This window comes from Myotis daubentonii, chromosome 21 (genome assembly GCF_963259705.1).
Source record: "Myotis daubentonii chromosome 21, mMyoDau2.1, whole genome shotgun sequence".
Taxonomy (NCBI): domain Eukaryota; kingdom Metazoa; phylum Chordata; class Mammalia; order Chiroptera; family Vespertilionidae; genus Myotis; species Myotis daubentonii.
Genome location: NC_081860.1, coordinates 15121972 through 15144965, shown reverse-complemented (window position 1 = coordinate 15144965; position 22994 = coordinate 15121972). Strand labels below are relative to the sequence as shown.

The 22994-nt window shown below is 46.4% G+C and overlaps 1 protein-coding gene across 17 annotated transcripts in view; it reads right to left on the bottom strand.

The window, feature by feature from the left end:
* Positions 1 to 22994, bottom strand: part of AKAP13 (A-kinase anchoring protein 13) — a 195271-nt gene that overhangs the window by 39420 nt on the left and 132857 nt on the right. For 7 of the 17 annotated variants that reach the window (XM_059678194.1, XM_059678195.1, XM_059678198.1 and 4 more), the window contains 7 exons: positions 22277 to 22352; positions 18082 to 18230; positions 13972 to 14342; positions 12978 to 13031; positions 9013 to 9078; positions 6993 to 7185; positions 4069 to 4177 (listed from right to left, as the gene is read on the bottom strand). In XM_059678194.1, coding sequence (XP_059534177.1) covers positions 4069 to 4177; positions 6993 to 7185; positions 9013 to 9078; positions 12978 to 13031; positions 13972 to 14342; positions 18082 to 18230; positions 22277 to 22352 — 1018 coding nt within the window. The remainder of the gene's footprint in view (positions 1 to 4068; positions 4178 to 6992; positions 7186 to 9012; positions 9079 to 12977; positions 13032 to 13971; positions 14343 to 18081; positions 18231 to 22276; positions 22353 to 22994) is intronic. The other 10 variants (XM_059678196.1, XM_059678197.1, XM_059678199.1 and 7 more) reach the window with 6 other exon arrangements.

The following is a 22994-nucleotide window of genomic DNA, read 5'->3' as shown; positions in this document are numbered from 1 at the left end:
AACAAGGAAAAAGGACAAGTGCGTGATCAAGCGGAAAGTTCTGTGAGGTCAGCATCACAGAAGGCACGAGGGCGGATGGGAACACCCCCCCGTGCCTCTGGAGGCATCTGTGTCCTGGGCCGGTATCTCATGCCCCGGAACCAGGCCACTGGATTAGTCAGGGTAGGGAGTGTACAGAGGACAAGATGGTTTTATCCGAATTAATGTCAAAGCAAAGCGTGAAGACAAATGGTTTAGGGAGGTGGCATGCAGGGGGAGAGAAGCCCCCCGTCAGCTTCTTAGGACAGAGCCCAGAGCATCCCCAGTGCAGGTCAGAGCCTGGAGAGCAGCCGCCGGACAGCAAAGAGGCTACTTACTCTGCTCCTCCTCCTCCTCACTGGAATGGGAAGAGCCGAGAGAAAAGAGAGTTTTAGACTTAAGGAGGAGCGGAGAGATGCTGACGGAGAAGGAGATCCGCCGTGCGGGCTGCGGCTGCGGCTGCGCTGAGAAGTGGTTAACGGGAGACGTTAGAACAGGCCCCGGTGACAGCAGGACGAGGGAACAGGCACCTCCCACCCACGCGGAACAGAATAATGTCACTGGCCTGTATGGCTCCTGTCTAGGTAAACGATGCAATTCATTCCCAGGTGCATCTTTATTTCTGAGTATGCAGACTCTAACGCAGCTTGAAAAATCCATAAAACAAGTATGTACTCGTTAGGTTATGAAAACAAGAAGTAAATTGTTCTGAATGGTCGTAACTTATGGCTGGAGTTTCTTTTCCCTTCAAAGAAAAGCATCAGGACTCCGAGCCTGGCTCTCCTGCTCCTCACTCACTCACTCACTCCCACCTCCTGACGACACTGCACACCACGTGTACTGGTGACTCATAGCTTCTACCTTAGGCCACACCTCTCCTTCATGCCAGAGACGCGGTCTCCTCACTGCTCCCCTGCAGGGGTTTCCCACAGGCAGCTCCAACGAAACAGGCACCTATGTAAACTTGTCTTTTCCTGCAGACCTGCTCCTCCCCTCTACCCCTGCATTTGGTGAGTGGGACCCAAATATAACTCATTCTTGGAAACAGAAACGTGGGCACCGCCCTTGAATCCTGACATCACACCTCGGTCCTTTTGATTTGGTCTTCTAGAATTCTCTGAGTATCTACTTCTTCCCAATGCCCTGCTCTAGGGCCTGGGTCAGGCTACCAAACTCCCATCGAAATCATGCAACAGCCTCTCACTGCTCTGCCCGCCTCTCCACCAACACACTCTTCAGTGTGGTCTCTATGAAGCATTTCATTCAATGAACTAATCAATTTAATCAACCTAAATCACTCCATTGCCCTCAGGTAAGAAGCCCAAATCCCTCAGCCCTGCTTCCCATATACTAATTCACGTAGCAAATTCCTACTTTTGTTTTGGTCTGAACTTTGATATTGCTAACTACAAATTAAAGGGTCTATGTATGTATGTATGTATGTATGTAATATAAAATATATAATACGTACATGCACTTAACTATGCATATAATCCACACTTGTTACTGAACCGCAAGACCAATAGAAAAAACTCTATTTGTCTGACTAAACGTTTGTCCTGACATATCTATCCATGTTATCTTTTCCTAACAGTGTTCTAAAAAAGTAAATGCAAAACCATCAATTCTCATCCCATTGTCCACAGTCAGAAAAAGAGAAAGTGAGCAGAGGAAGTAGAGGTAAAAACCCTTATCAGCCCTGACTGGTTTGGCTCAGTGGATAGAGCATTAGCCTGCGGACTCACGAGTCCCGGGTTCAATTCCAGCCAAGGGCATGTACCTGGGTTGCGGGCACATAACCAGCAGGGAGTGTGCAGGAGGCAGCTGATCCATGTTTCTAACTCTCTATCCCTCTCCCTTCCTCTCTGTAAAAAATCAATAAAACATTAAAAACAAAACCAACCAACCCTTTTCAGCCCTGAGGCCTAACTTTCCGGGGGTGCACCCTGACCTCTAGCCACCTCATTGGTGATCTCGTTAGATCTGGTGCCTATTACATATGCAAGCGGCACAGTTCAGCTCTTAGGGCTGACTTCGCTTTCATAGTCTAATGCAAACTGTTCAATGACAAGCCCGTGTTCCCATCAAGGGACATATCAGCACTCAGCCAATTCCCACACGTGGAGTGAAGGAGGCACACGAATGACATGAAGGACCAGCACGTCCGTGAACGCCATTCTCTGTGATAACCATGCAAAACGCAGGGGGAAATCAAACCCCATCAGAGAAGCCTGTGAAGTGAAAACATCTCGGGGGACACCTCTCCTTTCAACATTCCCGCCACTAATGCGCTCGAGTTCTTCCAGGGATACAACTGACCAAGCAGTTCCTCTACCCTTTGCCGGCATCTGCTGGATGCGAGCAATGAAAAGCTTAAAAACCGGCCTGGCAGGTGTGGTTGGGCGTCAACCTATGAACCAGGAGGTCAAAGTTCGATTCCTGGTCAGGGCACATGCCCAGGTTGCAGGCTCAATCCCCAACCAGTAGGGGCGTGCAGAAGGCAGTTGATCAATGATTCCATCTCATCATTGATGTTTCTATCTCTCCCTCTCCCTTCATGAAATCAATAAAAATTTTTAAAAAACAAACAAACACAGAATTATTCTGTAAAGCAAAAATGAAGTTTATGCTTAAGTTCTATCCGGAAGCTATGTACGTCTCCACCCAGTCCTCTCTGATGCAAGCAGGAGAAACGCTACACACATTTCCTGGAGCTGGTTCACTGAGGGCCGCCCTGCTGGCACTTTCCCACACCACACAGGCAGCGCCAGCGCTTCTCTGACCCTCTGGAAGGAGTCGGCAAGTCATCACGTTCATCCATCAACGCGGCAAGTCGAGGACCTGAGTTAGGAAGCTTTCCCACCCAGTGTTGTTCCCGAGTGAGCTGCCGCCCGTCTAGTTTTCCGCCCAGAAAATGAGACAGAAATACTTTAGTCACCACCTTTACTCAGTATTTTCCTCTACATCACTGGATTTTTGCAACGGATGCCGGCTTAGAAGTAAGGCTGAGTTTGTCTGTTTTTCTAACCTAACAAATGATACATGACATTTCAGATGGCAGCTCCGGGAATGTGCACTTTCAGAAATGTCCAAATGTCCAAGACTGGCAGAAGCAGCCAATTTCTTTGAAGGAAGAAGACAGAGCAAAGGTAAAGCTGGAAAGTAGTGGCAGAGGCTGATTCTAGAACGTATTTGGCCTCCAGACAAGGGTGTTCATTAGACGAAGCCATTTAAAGAACACGAGGGACAGTGTCCTGGTTTCTTTAACAGTCAAAACTCTGCTCCGAGAAAGATGGGCCTGGCTGCTAAGAACTTTAGACCTACATTTAAGCCTTATCACATTATATTTGAAAATATGTGGGGAAACATTTTTAAGGTCTCACACTGACTATTCATAACACCGAAAAGTGAGTTTCTCAAAGAACAAGCTGCCTTTCTGTGACCAATACCTGGATCCAATGCAAATATGTCTTTGAGCATCTTTCAATTGCAAACGCCCTGTGCAGCATCTCTGCTAACTTTGGGGGGCTCGCGGTGAAGAATTCTTTGTACTGTTTTTTCAACTCATTTTAGAGCCTACAATTACTTCAAAAGACAGTTTTAAAAAACGTGTCCAGTTTAGGTCCCCAAATATATGGTATTCGGGAGATATTTAGGTAGTAAGAGGAGGAAGATCACAAAACTGAAATCTCTCTACCCTTTTCTGTTTAAATCAGTGGTTCTCAACCTTCCTAACACCGCAACCCTTTAATACAGTTTCTCATGTTGTGGTGACCCCCCCAACCATAAAATTATTTTCATTGCTACTTCATAACTGTCATTCTGCTACTGTTATGAATCGTAATGTAAATATCTGATATGCAGGATGTATTTTCATTATTCTTGACCCACAGGTTGAGAACCGCTGGTTTAAATGATGAGCCATTCATGCCGAGGAAGAGGCAAGCAAATTTTGGAAGGTAATATTATAGGGAGTAAAAATGAAAAGAAAAAAAAAAAGACAGAATAAGGGTTAAATATAGTTAATTTTTTAAAAAGGAGCATACTCACTGTCAAACCCAGGATGGCTGATGGTCATTAACGAGACGGATTTTGTCAAAGTGGAAGAAACGGCTGACGTGCAGTAGTTGAACCCCTGTTGTTTAGATCTGTGACAGGTCTGCAAACAGAAAGTGGAGAGAGGGTTCTAAGTGCTGCTCTCATGTTCCAGATGAGCACAGAACTCCACCTTCTAGCCCAAGTCAGGGAAGGCAGGCAGCACCGGGCAACAGCGCAGGCTCTGCATTCAGACCCCACTCAGCAGCTGCTCAACTGCACAGAAGTGACTCATTTCTGAGCCTTCGTTTCTTATCGGTAACCTGGGGGTAATCAGAGTATCCATCCCTTACAGTGGCAAGAATACCTAATAACGTTTCAAACTGAGTGAGGTAAAGTTTAATTAACACCTGCTGAATGCATAATCAGGTAAAAAAATTCACTAGAAATATCAAACAAGCTGCAGTTCTTATTCTTTGAAAACCTAAATGTCTCTTATAAAAGTACAGTAAGAATATTCTGATCTTAAAGAGTTGAAAACAATTCAAAAAAAAAAAAAAGAGTCGGCAACAGTTGGACGGTGTGGCTCAGTGGTTGAGCATTGACCTATGAACCAGGAGGTCACGGTCAGATTCCTTGTCAGGGCACATGCCCGCGCAGGTTGCAGGCTCAATCCCCAGTAGGGAGGGTATGGGGGAGGCAGCCGGTCAATGATTCTCTCTCATCGATGTTTCTATCTCTCCCTCTCTGAAATCAGTAAAAATGGTTTTTAAAGTATATATCTTTTTAGAAGAGTTGGAAACAGAGATGCAAGAAAAAGACTTTCAAGATCACAAGCAAAGCAACCCTGTATCTGGAAAGAAGCCTAAATCTCCTCACTTCCTCTTCTCAGCTCAGACTGCTTCTCTACGTGAGGGTGACTGAAATGGGATCACTTAACTCCCTCAGCAAACTCATCGCGGCTTCAAGGCCATTTGATCCCACCAACTGCAGAGGTTCCTGCAGTAGCAGCTCTGAAACAGCATCAGTCAGTGTCCCCAGCGCACTTCTGTTGTTTGGGGAGCCTGTTCTAATGGGTAATTACTCGATGATAAACCCTTCCCTTCACGCAGGCTGAAACCCTCCTCCTTCTGACTTGCGCATTGAAGGGAAGCAATGAAACCCCGTTACTAACGTTCACTCCACTGGAGGGCACTGAGGACTTCTGATTATTTAGAGCTGTTTCCTCTGTAACCATGGAGTCAGAGGCACCGTTGCTATGTTTCCAATACAACTGTGAGGTCTGAAACATGACCTCAGGGAAAGGCAGAGACTTTTAACAGGAAGTGGCTGCAGACAACTTGTCCACATGAGATACAAGAGCTTGAATACCAGCTCCGAAGTTGCACACAAGATAAAAACTGTAAGTTAGCAGAGGTGCAGGAAGGCGAGGCACAGCGACAGCCCTTAAGGCCTTCAATTTGCTTTTCATTAGGCCTGAATTCCCTCAGGCCTGCACGTGACCACAGGGACACACTGATCACTAAGGTAACCCCCCGGTGCCAGATTTACTGGGCCACATCATTGCTATGTAGTAGGAAGCAATAAAAATTAAATTTCTATACAAAACCTCAGTTGCCTATTCACGGTACAGGCTGTTTAACATTTTTGTTTGCTTGTTTAATTAGAAATGTTTTGGGGGTGGGGAGGTAGAAGAGGGTATTGGGAGGATAAACAAAGATGGAGGGAGGATTGACTTGGGGTGGTGAACACACATACAATATACAGAAGATGTATTGGTGAATTATACACCGGAAACCTATAATTTTATTAATTAACGTCACCCCAATAAATACAATAAAAAAGAACCTCCATCCGCCTGCCCAAAGCCAGGTGTGTAGCTTTTTTGTTTGCTTCGTTAGAAGTGTTTCACTTGGGTGTGTGTCCTGGGAGCCACTCAGGAATCAATCCAGTCTCTGCCCAAGAGGCTGGGAGAGCGCCGGGAGCAGCACAGGTGACAGCAAAGCACATAATCCACATTCTCAACCCCAAACCGCCCCCTCCCCGAGGGGTTGTCAGAAGTGGTGCGGATAAGGAAGGGCTTAAGGTGGGCACTTAGAAAAGGTCACTTGATTTGGGAGACAAGGAAATCATGATCTTCAAGACAAGGACGTTCAAGAGAGTCACCGTGAGAGACAGTAAGAGCTGATCAGGGCTGAGACTAAGAAGGCAATGTTGGCAGCAACAGGAAGGAGAGCGAGAACAGTCCTTTCCTAGACGTGATAAGACATTTCTTCCAGGAAGGAGCTGCTTGTGCTATGCTTTTGAGAACTGGGAGATTCAGTAATGCTATGTAACACCTTCCGAGACTCATTTTACTCCTGGCGTGGTAAAAGAAGTTCTCGGAAAAGAAGGAAAATCTCGGCTTAATATCCCAGGTAGGCTCCTCATTTTTTAAAAAGCTGCTTTGCCCTAGCCGGTTTGGCTCAGTGGATAGAGCGTCAGCCCTGGGACTGAAGGGGCCTGAGTTCGACTCTGATCAAGGGCATGTGCCTTGGTTGAGGGCTAGATCCCTGGCCCTGAGCGGCCTGGGCAGAGCACATGCAAAAGGCAGCCAATTGATGTGTCTCTCTCACACAGATGTTTCTCTCTCTCTGTCTCTCCCCCTCCCTTCCACTCTCTCTAAAAAAATCAATGGGAAAATATCCTTGGGTAAGGATTCATGGAAAAAAAAAAAAGTTGCTTTGATGGTGTATTTAAATCTATGCAGATTAATGATATTCTTTAATTAGTATTAAGTGCTAAAATCTGGCTTTGAACTAGATTCAGGGTAAGTCATCGTAGCTGCTAGCCTCATATTAACATGGCTATTGCCTTCTTTGTTCCTAATCTGAGGATATAGTTAGGAAAATAAAATGAAGGTTTCCCAAATTAGCAACATGTCCGCGTGTCAGCCTTACCTGATGACCAAACATCCGATGTTCTCTCTGGCCCGATTCCAGATCCTCTTCTGAAAGGGACACCAGAGAGTCTCCCCGTTCCTCACCCCCGAACGGGTGCCTGAGCTCTTTGGCGTTTGCAGAGTTTCCTTCCAGAGATGAGGATGGCGTGTTTCCGACCCCAGCGCCTCCTGCCAAGCCTTCTAGGCTGAAACTGAACACAGAGCACAGGCGTTCATTCCCCCATTTCCAAGTCTCAGAAAGAAAGGGGGACCAAAGCCCCTTGCGTGGTATCTCTCGCGCATGTTATTTCCATGCCACAAGTCAAGGCGGCTACCAGGGCACAGCACAGATGCGCACCGCCTCCCTTTCCCTCACAGGCCATGGGATGCTGAGAGAGAATACTGCACGTAGACTTTCTTACCTCATTCAACTATTCAAATATTAGACCATCCAGGGCAGTGGTTCTCAACCTTCTGGCCCTTTAAATACAGTTCCTCATGTTGTGACCCAACCATAAAATTATTTCCGTGGCTACTTCATAACTGTCATGTTGCTACTGAGGTGAATCGTCATGTAAATATCTGATATGCAGGATGGTCTTAGGCGACCCCTGTGAAAGGGGCGTTCGACCGCCAAAGGGGTTGCGACCCACAGGTTGAGAACCGCTGATCTAGGGTCATTTTCTCAGATTTTTTTTCAATAGATCATATTGACAGACTGTACTGCTGTTTTATTTATGTGTTTTCCCTTGATCTTTCCCGTACTCTAACTCTGCTAATGCCAAATAACCAAATGGCACACAGAGCGTATGAGTAGAAGGCACACAGGAGCCTCAGATTTGCCCCCGGGTCCATTAAGGAGACCTTCGTAACTGTACATCCAACCCCAGTCTGGCTGAACTTCATAGCTTCACAGGAAGGCATCCACCCCCAGGAAACCCCAGTGCCACTTATGAGCGCTCTCATCTGTGAGCGCTGGTCGCACGGACGCTCCACAGCTCCCTGCCACTGTTAGTTGTAGACAGGCATCCAGGGCCCCTTAAGGAACAAAAGCTGAAAGCCACTGAGTCTGAGTCCTAATTTTTTGTCCTGATATTGACTGGGGGTGGGGGGTGGGGTGGTGAGGGGGATTCCTGCGTTAAAGAAGTTTGTGGTTTGCAGAGTAAAAAGCACTTCCTATGAGCAGGTGGCCGCAGAGAGAGGTCAGCCGCTCTCCTCCTCGGGTTTCTAGCCAGAGTGGCTCGCATCTGTTACAGCTACAGAGGAAGCTGCTTTCCAAAAAGCAGACTGGAGCTATTTAGTTCTTTCTGCTCTAGCTGTACAGTTAATTGCTACAAATAATTCACAAATGCCAGTCCAGAAAGGCTTATATTTGCTTTTTTGTTTCACAAATTACTCACTATGAATTGAAACCATATGCCTCTATTTTCTCTAGTGGGTAAATTAAACAATGAGTTTTGTTTTCCTGATTTCAATCTGACAATAGAAATGATGACTAACTCCGAGTACGAGTAATGTCTCTTGTAAAAGCCATTTTTTAATACCAGGAATAAGAAGACAGGCTAATGAAGAAGAAATTTAGTTTTCTATTGTGAGTAACTTGTAAAGCCTGAGAAAACCAGATCTATGCTTCCCACAAAACTCAACCCTGAAAATGTTTTAGAAATTAAATGTGGCTACTCAGTGAAGAGAAGAACATGAACCTCGGAGTCTGAATTTGGGATCTAAAGCGACGGGTGGGACTTGGTGTCAGAAGGGGGAACGCCTAGGGTCTGGGAATGAGGGAAGACCAAAACACAGAGACGTGGGCGAGCGCACCATGGAGCCAAGACTGCAGAAAACACCAAATCACAGCCTCTGACACAAACGGGATGCGCAGGGCACACCCTCAACCGGATTAGCGATGCCAAGAGCCAGGCCAGGGGACGGTGCGCGCACAGACAAAGCAGGCGCATGTGCGATCCAGCCAGGGAAGCCAGTGCAAGCCAAAGCCCACGCGCCACACTCTGTGTGACGCTGCACACGGAACGATACCATACCTTCTGTAATTAAAGTCGGCACTCAGGGCAGCAGAGCACTGCACACCAGAGGGACACCAGCTCATACTGGGGATGACATCAGAGACAGAAATGGAAACGGAGGGAGGACAGAGGACACAGGGACGGGGTGATGGGTTTAAAAAGAAAGGGCAGTTAGAGACAGATGGATTTATCTGAACAGCAAAAAATTAGAAGTGCAACATTGTTTTAGAAAAAGGCTAGAACAAAACCCACGGAATCTAAACACTGTTCTATTGATGTCCCTCTACATGATGTCTTGGGAGTGACTACGTGATGCTTTACAGGATGACAAATCCAACCTGAAACCTGATTACTTCTGGGGAAGCCTGAACTCACAGCCCACCCTACTGGCCTCCTGCCATGGAGGGGTTTCAGCCTCCATTACTGCGGACGGTCTCTCGGATACCCCCGCACTCCCTCACCGCGGCATCTCCAGGCCCTGAGTAAAAGGAACAGTGACAGGCTACACTGTGGTGGCAGCTCACTGAGTCATCAGTTTTTTTCATGTGTTTCCAGTAAGGATCCATGTAAACCAGACAATTCATAAATCTTGCATAATAAGGACACCCAGTCAAGACTCACATCCATCTTCAAACCCTACTCCAGGGGGCTCTCTATGCTAAAGATGAGGCGTGTAACAATGGTCACATTTCCTCGCGTTTTAATGATAATAAAGGGATTCTTTTTTTAAAATATATTTTTATTGATTTCAGAGAGGAAGGAGAGATAGAAACATCAATGATGAGAGAGAATCACTGATCGGCTGCCTCCTGCACATCCCACACTAGGGACCAAGCCTGCAACCCGGGCATGTGCCTTGACTGGAATCAAACCGGTGCCCTCTTGGTTCCTGGGTTGATGCTCAACTGCTGAGCCATACCCAGCTGGGCATGAAGGTATTCTTTTAAAGGGGTTATATCATACTCAGGAATTTGTCTTCTGAATTTTCATACAAAAATTTAAAAATCCATTTGTTCATCTACTTCCTTGATTACCTCAGCACTGATGTTTATTCTCAAGCAGCAGGGACAGAAAATCTGGGGTTGAAAAGGCTAAATATAAGCAGGTAGAAAATAATCAATTCAAAATATCAGTTACTCTGTAAAGGGAACTGCATCAACAGGCCGGGATCTTTTATTAACAAAAGCTGGCATTTAAAAATAAACGGCTATCACCCTGCCGGAGTGGCTCAGTGGCTGAGCGTGGACCCATGAACCAGGAGGTCACAGAGCGATTCCTGGTCAGGGCACATGCCCGGGTTGCGGGCTCCATCCCCAGTAGGGGGCGTGCAGGGGCACTGCTGATGAGTGGTTCTCATCTTTGAGGTTTCCATCTCTCTCCCTTTCCTCTCTGAAATCAATTTTTAAAAAATTAAATAAACTGCTATAATTTGGGCTTAAAGTTCTCTGTGACATGCCTTTGTTTTCACAAGAGGAACGGCAGTAAAACTACTCAGCTCCCTCCTGAGCCTTGGAAATAGGAAGACCCACAGACACCAAAGCCCCTCAGATCTTGATGGAGCAGACCCTTCTCAGTGGTTTTGTTCTCTACGGTTTCAGTGACCAGGGTCTAAAAATATTAAATGGAAAATTCCAGAAATAAACCAATAATGAGCTTTAAAGCACGTGTCTGTCTGAGCAGTGTGACGGAATGTCTCCCCGTCCCACTCTGCCCACCCGGAGCTGCATCATCCCTTGTGCAGCTTCCCCGCTGTTCTCGTCCCCGCTGCTTAGTCAGCTCCTCAACAGCCGCCTCGGCCATCAGCCTGACTGTCTAGGCATCTCAGCGCTGTGTCCAAGTTACCCCGACCTACTAATAATGGCCTCAGAGCCAGTCACATCACGTCTATGACAAAACATTGCTATAACTGTTCTCTGTTATGATTAGTTGTTGTTGTTCATCTCTTACTAAAGTTATAAATTAAACTTTATCATAGGTACATATAGAAAAAACAGTATATATATATATATATATAGGGCTCGGTACTATCCACTGGGGGTCTTGGTGCATATCCCCGGTGGATAAGGGAGCACCTACTATACACCTACTAACTTTCTTTGGTTGACAAATGGGGGTTTTTGAGAGAGGAGAGGAGGAAAATATAAGAGCTACCCCATGGCCCTTGTAAAGTAAAAATCTTTAATATTACTATAATTTTTAAATACTTTCCATTGTAAAACACTCTAAATCAGATTATATTAACAGTATAAAGGTCGAGGTGCAGAAGCGGAAAGTAGACATACGCAGCTGAGGCACAGCTCTAGCTTGGAGAGCAAGATCAGACTGACTGATAACTCACTGGTGTGAGGAGAAGGGAGCCTCCATGCAGTGTTCAAGCAAACACGAGACTCAGATTCTTTAAAATTGTTAACTTAATTGTAAATCTCCAAACTGTTAATAAAGAGGCATATTACATCTAAATATCCAACTTATTAATAACACGATGTGGTTAACCAGTAACTGAGCATACATTACCAAATTATAAATTACATGTATAATTTTATTGTACAGAAATAATCTTCTATAGACTTAAAATTCCCTTTCCTCTCAGAAATGGTATGAGAGACTGGGATGAAATGTAAGATGAAGAGGACGGAGAGCCACAGGCAGACAGACAGCAGGACATGCTTTCCCAAGAGCCCAGAAGCTGCAGATGGTCCTACGGCAGCAGGAACACAGCCCTTTCTGCAGCAGCAAACACCTTCCACAAAGAAGGGTATTTCTGAGAGCATCTAATGTCCCCGATTCCTCAGGGGTGGGGGTGGGGGGTGGGGCTGTTACATTTACTGGTTCTTGGGCTTTGCTTTCAAATTAGAAAGTCCTAGATTAAAAATAATCCCTATTCTTCTCCCCCATCTTCTTCTAAAATGTATTTTTTTATTGTCGATATTATAGATGTCTCTTTTAATACTTGTTGGAATGTTTCAATTTTACTAGCTAAGGCTTAATACAAAACTTAAAAGTATGCCTCGGCCTCTTCCTACAGAAAATGACTGGGGGTGAAGCTGTCAGCGAGTGGCGGGACGCTGGAACTATCTGCTAACTTGGACGGCACCCAGCTACTTGCCATCTTCCAGGGTCTTCAAGTGCATGGTTTCAATGAGTTCCGATTAAAGAGCTCCCACGGGGAGTCTGACATGACTTATGACCTGTTCCTCTGAAGGAAACCTTCACCAGAGTCATGGCTATCTGAGATTCATGAGAATATTTGTATTTGAGCTCAATTTTGCACTTAACTCTGGAGTTAAAGGGAGCAGCCACTTGAAAGGCACAGTGGGAAAGAGCACTGTTTTCCTGCTTCCCTGCAAACACCGACAGCTAATGTTAACAAGCCCTCTTTATGCCCGGCTGGCAGGCGCAGTGGTTGAGTGTTGACCCATGAACCAGGAAAAGTCACGGAGCGATTCCCGGTCAGGGCATTTGCCTGGGTTGTGCGCTCAATTCCCAATCGGGGGCATGGAGGAAGCAGCCAACCAATGATTCTCTCTCATCACTGATGTTTCTCTCTCTCTCCCTTCCTCTCTGAAAAAAATAAATAAAAATTTAAAAAAGAATGTGTTGAAAATATTCTAGGGCCTTAATTTAATTCTTTTAAACTTTGTATTCAGCAGGTATTTCTGGTTCTTCCCCACCCCCCACCCACCCCTTTTTTTGGAAAGAAAGAAAAACTCCTCCCTGGGGTCCATTGGAGAGGCACAGCGCCAACATGTCTTCAAAGTGTTCTGGAGAAAGTTGGGGAGACCCTGTGACCAAAACTTTAGATTCAAGAAACTATTTCATAGGGAATGGGCATCAGCAATCAAGTTCCTGTATCTTATTTGCCTGAGCAGATGTGACACTATTGGAAAACAGCTGCTGAATCTTGGAATAGGCAGAATAACGAGAGGCTGGTTAGTAAATGCTGAGGCAACATGGTTAGTCCAATGAGTGAGTGAACTCTGTACCTTCTCCTATGAATGGGAGGTCTCCTGACAACATCCCCAAGAACGCGCATTGAACTGAAAATGAATGGTGGAAGAGGTCAGTGTTGAGGTGAAACAAAATGGATACAGACACATGAACACACAGACAACACACCAGGAGAGATACAATCCCCAGAGAGAAACAGCAGGGAGTCAGGGATGAAGGGATGTGGAATGAGAAAAATATCAGACCGCAAGGGGCCTGGCCGCTTCTGTGGAGGCCCAGCTTGGCTCCCTCCTTGCTCCCTGCAGTTAATCGGATGACAGGGAATGAGGTTCACGCAATCATAAAAGTAAAAGGATCAGGACAAACAAAGGCCATTCAAAACTTACAAAGGGTTTTCTTAACACTTAAAATTTCAGGCTTCACTGTATGCAGGCAATGCTATGAGCATTAGTCAAACTAATTAAAGTGATACCCCATCCCATCATCTCCAGAGGTCCTGGGACAGTGATGCTGGGCAGTCCTTAATGTGAAGCTCAAATAGGAGATTCTCATTAAAGGCTGAACATATAAATAATTTAGGTGATAGGGTTCTTCTGTTAGTTCAACCAAAGGATCACTATGTAATCCTGGGCAAATCATTTAATCTGAGCTTCAATTTCCTCACCCGAGCTAAATGATCCATACAGTCCCATCCAGCTCTGAAACCAAGGCCATGGCAAAGGGATCCACAGGGGTTATAAAGAAAAATGATTTCTATATAAAGCAAACACTCATTTCTTGACACTTATCATCTAAGACAAGGATGTCTAGCTGTAAGAATCTTTTCCTACACCCTATGCTTTCTATTGGTGTAAATGCTTTAAGGGAAAAAAAAGAGTACAGCATGAATACAGCTAAAAAGAAAAGCTGTTAGAAATTGCTTTTTATGTAATTTAGGTATTCAATCTCTCACCAACGATAACCCCAAAGCAGAAACTCCTCAAAAACAAGCACACAGAGAGACTGACTACCCAGCAGCCGGCACCTCACCTCCGGTGGCTCATTTCTCCATCGCTGGCGGCATTCTTGCCAGGACCCCAGCTGTGCCTCCGGAAAGGGGACAGCGAGCGCAGGGAGCTCCTCAGCACAGAGCAGTTGGCAGGCACTTCGGTGATGCTGTCCATCTCCTCCTCCTCCATCTCACCTGAGCCGGCAGGCTCGCTCTCACTCTCTCGCCCCTCCGCGCCCACCCCGGGGCTGTAGAAGCCGTCGAGGGACTGCTGCTCTCTGGACCTGTGCAGAGCTGGCATCTGGGGGAGGGACACATCGCTGCCATGCGAAGAGTGGCGGTCCAGGGAGGCGGTGTCATCGGTGGAGGAACTGGATCCGGTGATGTCACACACTGACTGCTCTTCCTCGGGCTGGAACAGGGAGGAAGCGTATGCGGTTGAAGAGCAGAACCAAGAAGACGCCTGTTATCCCTATCGAGCCAGTGGCGTCATAGTGGGTAGGACGGGCAAGACTGCATGGGCTTCAAGAGAGATTTCTTTTTTAAAGCGTGATCACAGCTGGATTAAATAGCCTCCAGTAAAGGTAGGGTCCAGGGCCTATGCTCTTTCTGCCCTCTAGGGGTGCTAGACTAGAAGCCCATCAACTGTCCCTTTCTAACACAGGTCAGTTCCTTCCGTCAATACCCTCAACTGAAATGAAGGGAGCCCTATGTCTCTGGGTTCTGCTGAATGAAACGCTAAATTGATATCCTATTAGGTTCAATTCTCACAAGCCTTACCTAAAAACAAGGTTGTCTGCTTGGCTACAGGGATGATGTACTGAGGGTAACATTCCAAAAGCAACCCTGTGATTGCTTTTAGTGGCCTTTTGAAAAAATGTCAGGTTAAGAGCCCACCTAAAATCTTCCATAAATGCCCAAATTCTGGCCACAAATTCTTAAATATAAGAAATCTATGCCCGGTCGGTGTGGCTCAGCGGTTAAGCATTAATCTAGGAACCAAGAGGTCACTGGGTTCAAATGCCGGTCAGGGCACATGCCTGGGTTGCAGAATCTGTTTCTCTTTCATTGATGTTTCTCTCTCTCTATCCCTCTCCCTTCCTCTCTCTAAAAATCAAGTAAGACACAGGAACTTGATTGCTGATGCCCAAAATCAATATATGTATTTTTTTAAAGAAAGAAATTTATTCTTTTTTCTCACTTCACTGAGAATTGGCTGAGTACTATCAGGCCAAAGGGTACATAAAATAATCCATAAAGTGATGGGGCGGGGGCGGGGGCGGGAGAATAAACATGAAGCTCATAACACTCACCAAAAAGTCATAATATTCCGCAGGAGGTGGGCTGAGTTTGTGACAAACACGGCAGGCTGTTAAAGGGACCTCTGTGAGGCCAGAGGCCCGCTGATGGCTGCAGGAAGTGACCTAACGCACACTCATGGTTCGCATTAAAGATGTTGCAATGGCTCTCCCACGGATTGTATTTCAGAGGAGGGAGGCGAAGAGGGCTGGGGCCGGGGAAGAAACTCGGGGCCGGCCTGCAAACACATGCGGACGGCCACCGAGAAAGACTTTTAAGTAGCGGATGGGCCGTCTGCCACTGCTGTGCTTCTATGTGAATCAGTGGCTATTAAAGCAGGTGTTGGGAGATTGAAAGCAAAATCACAGAAACTAAACAAATTTTAGAGTCAGGTCTAGGAACACGTCTCAATTCTGTTGCCAGCAGAGTAATTCTGAGTAAACTTAACCCACCAGAGCCTCTATTTCCTGAGGACTCCGAGGATAAAACCGCCCACCATACAGCATTGCTGGGATCATGAAATGAGATCACACATTTAAAGAAGTTCAGTGTCGAGCGAACAGTAAGTACTCTGTAAATATCAGCCCGCCTCTCTCCGCTTCTGTCCATATGTAAAGCCTTGGTCTTAATAATGCCAGAGAAGACATTACAAAACCTCTCTTGGGCACATCCTGGGAGTGGAACCACTAAGAGGAAGAGGCCACTGGACATCCTGGTGCAAGCAGGGCCAGGTGGAAAGTGCACCACCCTCCTGCTTTCTGAGGGCTCGGGTATGAAACCAGGGAAGACCATTCAGGGAGTAAAAATTGTATCACAGGGTCTGCGTGGCTCAGTGGTTGAGCGTCAACCTAGGAACCAGGAGGTCACGCATGAATTCCGGTCAGGGCGCATGCCTGGGCTGTGGGCTCGATCCCCAGGTGGAGCCTGTAGGAGGCAGCTGATCAATGACTCTCTCTCATCATTGTTATTTCTAGTTCTCCCTCTCCCTTCCTCTCTAATATCAATAAAAAATATATGTATTTTTAAAAACTGTACCTATCTGGTCACCCTGAAAAAGAATAATTGCTAAATCTAGCACTGGTATGAAACACTGGTATGAACAATCTTATATATGCTTCTGGCAGTTTGAAAAGCAGGTAAAACATATAAAATGCTAATTCTCCGTAGCTAGGAAAATCATTCAATTTAGGGAGCAGAAATAACTACCATTCTGTAGAGATGGTTCCATCCAGGGAAGGTGTCATGCACTAGGAGGCAGCAAGCATTTCTAAGTGAAGACTTTCCCATTTTTATCAGGTTTTTACTACACACAGAAACGTTTAATAAAACACGTGCGTATCCATGACACCATTCAGGGATTAGCAATGACTCAAACTTAAAGCTGGAACGTAGATATTATCTAATCTATTTATCTCAGACAAAAGCAATTTATTTTCAAAGATCAGCATCTCCAGAATGGTATTCAGCAGAAACTGCGTGTGTGTGTGTGTGTTGGGGGTCGGGGGGTGCGGCAGGAGATTGGTGGTACAGGTGGAGGAGACTTTAGAAGTCCTTATAATGAAAACCTCAAAATTACAGTGAAAATTACCCAAGTTCTGGGTTTTTTGGTGGTTTTTTTTTTTTTAATGCTATTGGTTTCCCTCTTCCTAAATAACTTCAGAAAAGGACAGACCTTCCCAAGTATGTGGAATTTTTACTTGACACACTCTCGAGCCAACCAGTCCACTCTGAGCAACCATGACAGGAATCCTGAAGCTCCACAAATCTTCGCAAGCCCCTGGAGGAGATGTGGAGTGCAAGGGAAAGGAGCCGGGAAGAAAGGTCAGGGAAGGCCAAAGGGACACACAAGGGCCACTTGGACAGCAATGAGAGTGTCTGAAGGTCATTCAAGAGGCTTGAATACGTTGTGGGCCAGAACCCCAGAACGTTAAAGCCTCCATTCTTTTTCTTTTTTTTTTTAATTTCAGAGAGGAAGAGAGAGAAACATCAATGATGAGAGAGAATCGTGGTTGGCTGCCTCCTGCATGCCCCCTACAGGGGAATCGAGCCCACAACACAGGCATCTGCCCAGACTGGAAATGGAACTGTGACCCCCTGGTTCATAGGTTGACGCTCCATCACTGAGCCATGCCGGCCAGGCAAGTCTCCATGTTTCTACCATAACTTTGCAACAGCACCTCCAAGCGGGCCTGGAGAATGTATCTACCCACTGACACAACTGCTCCCCTCACTGCCCCAAAGTCACCATGAACCTGCACACAGGGGTCTTCACAGCAGCCTCGCCTGCCCCTCACCCCCTCGCAACTAAGACAACCTCCTGTGGGGCACAGAGCTGCGTGCCAGTGCTGACCCTGCTGTGGGAAAGGCCTCTAGTTTTCTTAGGAAACAAAGCAGAACTCGATGCAACTAGGTGCAAAAAAAAAAAAAGGAAACCACCTCCACCCTCTTAGGGGGCCTCAAATTATAAGAAAAACACGAGGTGATTCATGTGGTTGGGCTGGGCTTTTCAGAGAGAAAGCTTGGGCTCCCTAGCAGAGATCTAGAAAGTTCCAATTAAGCCACTTGACATCACCCAGCTCCACAGTGAGCTTCAGGCCTAAGCACATTAATCAGAATGACTCTGTGGTTAGTTCATACACATGACATCATGCAGTCTGAGCCGGGTCCTTCCTCCCACTGACAAGTGCTCATTGTCATCTGATTTCGTTCACTTCCAGTTCTTGCTGTGATGCTGCAGGAAATAGAGGGGCCGCGGCCTTGTTCGAAACCCCTGGGGCCCGGGAGCTCCCCTCTCTGAGGGACCCCGGACACTGCTCCAGCAGAGACCCCACTCAGCGAGCCACAGGCGGTACCTTGGAGAAGACGATGCTGTCCACGTCTTCGCTGGGCGAGTGGAAGAGGTCGGAGTCACTCCCGGATTCTCTTTTCAGTTCACCTTCTGTGGGGGCACACTCCGGGCCCAGCCCGACACCCAGGAAGTTCTCACATTCTGAAAAAGAGACTGTATTCAATCAATACGTTAAAAAGGTCCGTTTCTTTCCATTCCAGCAGTCAGACCAGGGACTGCAGGGCTTCGTTATATCGGAGCTGCCAGGCAATGGGCTGAGCCTCATACAGTAACAAGAGTGTTGTTTCACCCAGCCAGTGTGGCCCAGTGGTTCAGCTTCAACTATGAACCAGGTCACAGTTCAATTCCTGGTCAGGCTACATGCGTGGGTTGCAGGCTCGATCCCCAGTAGGGGTTGTGCAAGAGGCAGCCGATCAAGGATTCTCTCTCATCACTGGTGTCTCTCTCTCTCTCTCTCCCTTTGTCTCTGAAATCAATAAAAAAACAAAATTCACGGGTCTTCTGGCGTGCCCTGCCACACACACACACATACACATACACACACACACACACAGTTCAGAGAGTATGGTGCCTTGGGTGGAGCTGGTGGGTGTGAGCTTTCCACTCCTTCCCCTTTCCACACGTGGAAAAATCAGAAACCCTGTCCCGTGGCTGAGGGAAAACGGGGGGCTGGCCAGGAAGAGAAAGGGCTGTCCCAGCCACTGAGCTGAGCCCTAACAGTCCAGCTGGCAGCCTCACAGAGCACGTCCCCGCTCCGGGCTGGAAAACACCAGCCCCAGACATTCTCATGGAAAAGCCACAGGAGGACCCAGGGCCGCCCTCGCAGCAACTCCTCCCCCAGGAGAGCCCGCACCACGGGGACCACTGGCTCAAGCGGAGGAGCATTGCTGTGGGAGATGCTGGTGCCTGCTGAGCTGGGGAGGGGGCAGAGCAGGGGAACCAGGAGAAAGGATAGGAAAGGACTTGAAGCCGTTATGAAACCCCACAAATGGGGGGAGGAGGGCTAAAGGCAAGCTAACCCACACCCCAGCTCACGTGTGTTGGTAAGTTTTCAAAAGGAGTAAAATCTTTCCTTTCTTCCTACGTGTCCCCTTCCTAATGAATAAGATAGAGCAGCGCATGAAGGTAGAAGAAGAATGGGCAAAGCCTTAGAGATAGACTGACATGGCTTAAATCTTGGTCTGACTACTTATCGCCAGGAAGGTCCCAGGCAGGAAGTCACTTAGCCCCCAGTCTCCATTTCCATAGCAGTGAAACGGGAAGATGGGGAGCTCCCTGAAGTAGCTGTAGCGACAGTTAGAAATGATTTATACACACAGCCATCGGAGCTCTGCCCCTCGGCACACAACAGGCGTGTGATCAGCTCAATAATGAAGTTAGGGCTTCATTGACCTGTAACGTGTGGCTCAAGTAGCCTCAGTTAGGAGGCCTTGAGGTGGGCCAGACCCGTTTTATGGCTCTTGCCCAAATGTCAACAACTTCTGTGTCCTGAGCCATTAGCTTTTTCACAGCGAGCAAAACGTGTGCTCTTAACGATGCTGTCTAGTCATCTGGGTATAAAATTATATGCTTGCAAACAAATTACAGTCGGGGTCGGGCAGCGTAGGAACTTACCAGCAGCACTCACTGGGCTCAGCGTGGTGCTTTCCTGCATTTATTTACCCAGAATTTAAAAATATACAAAGTAGTTTTAAAAGATACTCTCTCATTTGGTTTGACACTACTGCTGGCCTGCGCTGTGTTCATAAAGCAAAAGGAGGAAACCTGCCTAGAATCCACCAAAAAAACTCTGCCTGAAAGTAAAAAACCTCACGTCTTAAGTTCAGAAGCATAAACCAGATGTTGGATTTTGTTAAACTGAAGTTTAAAAACACCAAAGGGGGATGTTTGGGGTTGGAGTGTGTGTGTGTGTGTGTGGGGGGGGGGGGGGGGGGAGGTCAACAAAATTCAAGATCATTTCTTTAAACAAGTAAATGAAACTACCACACATGGAAAAACTCCTGCGAATATTCAAACTGTGAGGCAAACTCACTCACCTTCACAGGGACAGACAGTTCATTGCTTGGGTGGTTGGGAATAATTACACTTTTAGAAAAAGCCCCAGACAGCTTATGGGATAAAGTAAGGGGAAACTTTTAATTGAAAGATTCTAAGGGGCTGGACTGGGGACGTTTCAGCTGCATTTGAACAGAATCAATCTTATAACACACGGAGGCCCTAAACACTATAGCCTATTAATATCCTTTTTAAAAAATATATATTTTATTGATTTTTTTGCAGAGAGGAAGGGAGAGGGATAGAGAGTCAGAAACATCGATGAGAGAGAAACATCAATCAGCTGCCTCCTGCACACCTCCTACTGGGGATGTGCCCGCAACCAAGGTACTTGCCCTTGACCAGAATCGAACCCAGGACCCTTGAGTCCGCAGGCCGATGCTCTATCCACTGAGCCAAACTGGTCAGGGCGCCTATTAATATCCCTTAAGTGCTTTCTCCGCGGGGGACAAAAGTAGAGAAAAACACTCTGCACGTCTGTTTCCAACACTTCCTGTGGAGTGAACTGAGTTGAGAATCAGTAGGAAAACCCTCTGGAAATAAAGGATTTAAAGTTTGTCTTTAAAAGTTGTTTTTGTGGCCGAAACCGGTTTGGCTCAGTGGATAGAGCGTCGGCTTGCGTACTGAAAGGTCCCAGGTTCGATTCCGGTCAAGGGCATGTGCCTGGGTTGCGGGCACATCCCCAGTAGGAGATGTGCAGGAGGCAGCTGATCGATGTTTCCCTCTCATGGATGTTTCTAACTCTCTAACCCTCTCCCTTCCTCTCTGTAAAAAAATCAATAAAATATATTTTTAAAAGTTGTTTTTGTGTTTTTGTAAATACACTTTTATGGACTTCAGAGAGAGGAAGAGAGGGACAGAAAAGAAACATCAATGATGACAGAGAATCACTGGTTGGCTGCCTCCTGCACTCCCCACACTGGGGATCAAGCCCACAACCCCAGCATGTGCCCTTAATCGGAATCGAACCGTGACCTCCTGGTTCATGGGTTGAGGCTCAACCACTGAGCCATGCAGGCCAGGCTGAAGTTCGCCTTTAAATGTAAGACTACTGCAGTACAACCACGGGCAAACGGTTTCCAGAAAGGCCTAAAATGATGCCTCGGTAGTTTTTAAAGCAGGTTATTAAAATCTGGAAATGTAAACAGAAGTTCTGGGGGGAATGTAGACTTAAGAGGCCAGAATGTAATTAGCCAGTGTTCATGGGAGCTGCAGGGACAGGCAATGGCTACAGCTGCCCACCATGGCATTCGGGTGACACCCAATAGGAAAAGATGGTGATGCTCGGGAGGTCAGAGACAATGGCGCACAGAGACATGAGGGAACACGCCTTCGTCCCCGTGAATTAGTGGCTAAACCTGGGACCACAGCCACGTGCTGTTATTACCAAGCAAGGTCTTAGGAGCATGATACCCTCACCTGTTGTTACTGAGACCTCCTGAGCGCTTAGGGAAAGACTCAGTTCCTGACAGTACTTCCGAAGTCTATGGTTCTTAATGGTCGGCTGCACAGGGGAGCTCTGAAAGAGTTTGCTGCCCAGGCCACACCCCCAGAGCAAGTAAATCAGAAGCTCTGGGGGTAGGACCCAGCCATCCATGTATCTTAACGCTCCCAAGATACTGGTTTTTTTTTCCATTCTGGAATGTGAAGCTGTTTTTAATTACAGTTGACATAAATATTATATTCGTTCCACGTGTACAACACAGTGATCTGATATTTATATTTCTTACAAAGTGATCACACCAGGAGAACTCTAGCAACCATCTGTCGCGGTACGAAGTTATTGTGGTACCACTGACCGTATTCCCTATGCTGTCCATTACATCCCATGACTTACTTACACGTTGTAACTGTAAGGTTGCACCTTTTGATCTCCTTCACCTTTTTGCCCATGCCCCCATCGCTCAACCCTGCCAAGATACTTTCAATGTGTAGCTACGATTGAGAGCCACAGACTTAGTCCTTCACAATATATATTCATAGTTTTACTGGATTAAGAAATTGTATTACGTTATTGTGTAGCATGCTAAGGAAGAACAGGTCTCCAAATCGAACGACCTGGTGTTGGAGTGGAACCGTGGCTCTAGAACATGTGCATTTTGGACACCGGTGTTCAAGCGAGTCGGAGGGGAAACCCTGCTTACCTGGGCTCTGCGGGGGAGCCAGGAGGGAGGCTGCATCAGCACACGGCTCAATCGTGCACCAGCTTTCCCGGTTTATCTGAAGGAGAGAAGAGAGACTGAGTTTCAGACAGTGAAGCCATGTGGGAATGCTCTTCCAGCAGCTGCAACTGCACATACTGCTCCATCACTTCCGTCTTTTTCTTTGAAACTTAACTGCAAAGTGGGTAAAATTATTTTAAGAAAAAATACCTTTTCACAATACACACAAGGCAATCGATAATTAATGATCTGGAGAGATTTTTGATAAAACTTAGGCATATAAGAGTCATTTTTATTAAATTTAACATAATCTTTAAATGGCCATTAGAGATTTTAACACACCTCTTTCCATAATTGCTAAAACAAGTGGACAAAACCCATAAGGATACAGAAAACTTGAAAGACATTATCAACCAATTTGATCTAACAAACATAGAGAGCACTTCCTGCAACAATAACAGGACACATTCTTTTGGAGTGTGCATGGGAGATAGACTGTATTTCGCAGAAATCAATGCGGTAGAAGAGAGAGAAACAATAAAATAAATAAAAATCAAAAGGTGATTTCCTTGAAAAGATCAATGATACTGCTAAAACTCTAGCTAGGACGAGCAAGAACAAAAGTTACAAATGATCAATATCAGAAATTAAAGGGGGACATTATCACAGAACCTATAGCCATTGGAAAGATAACAAAGAA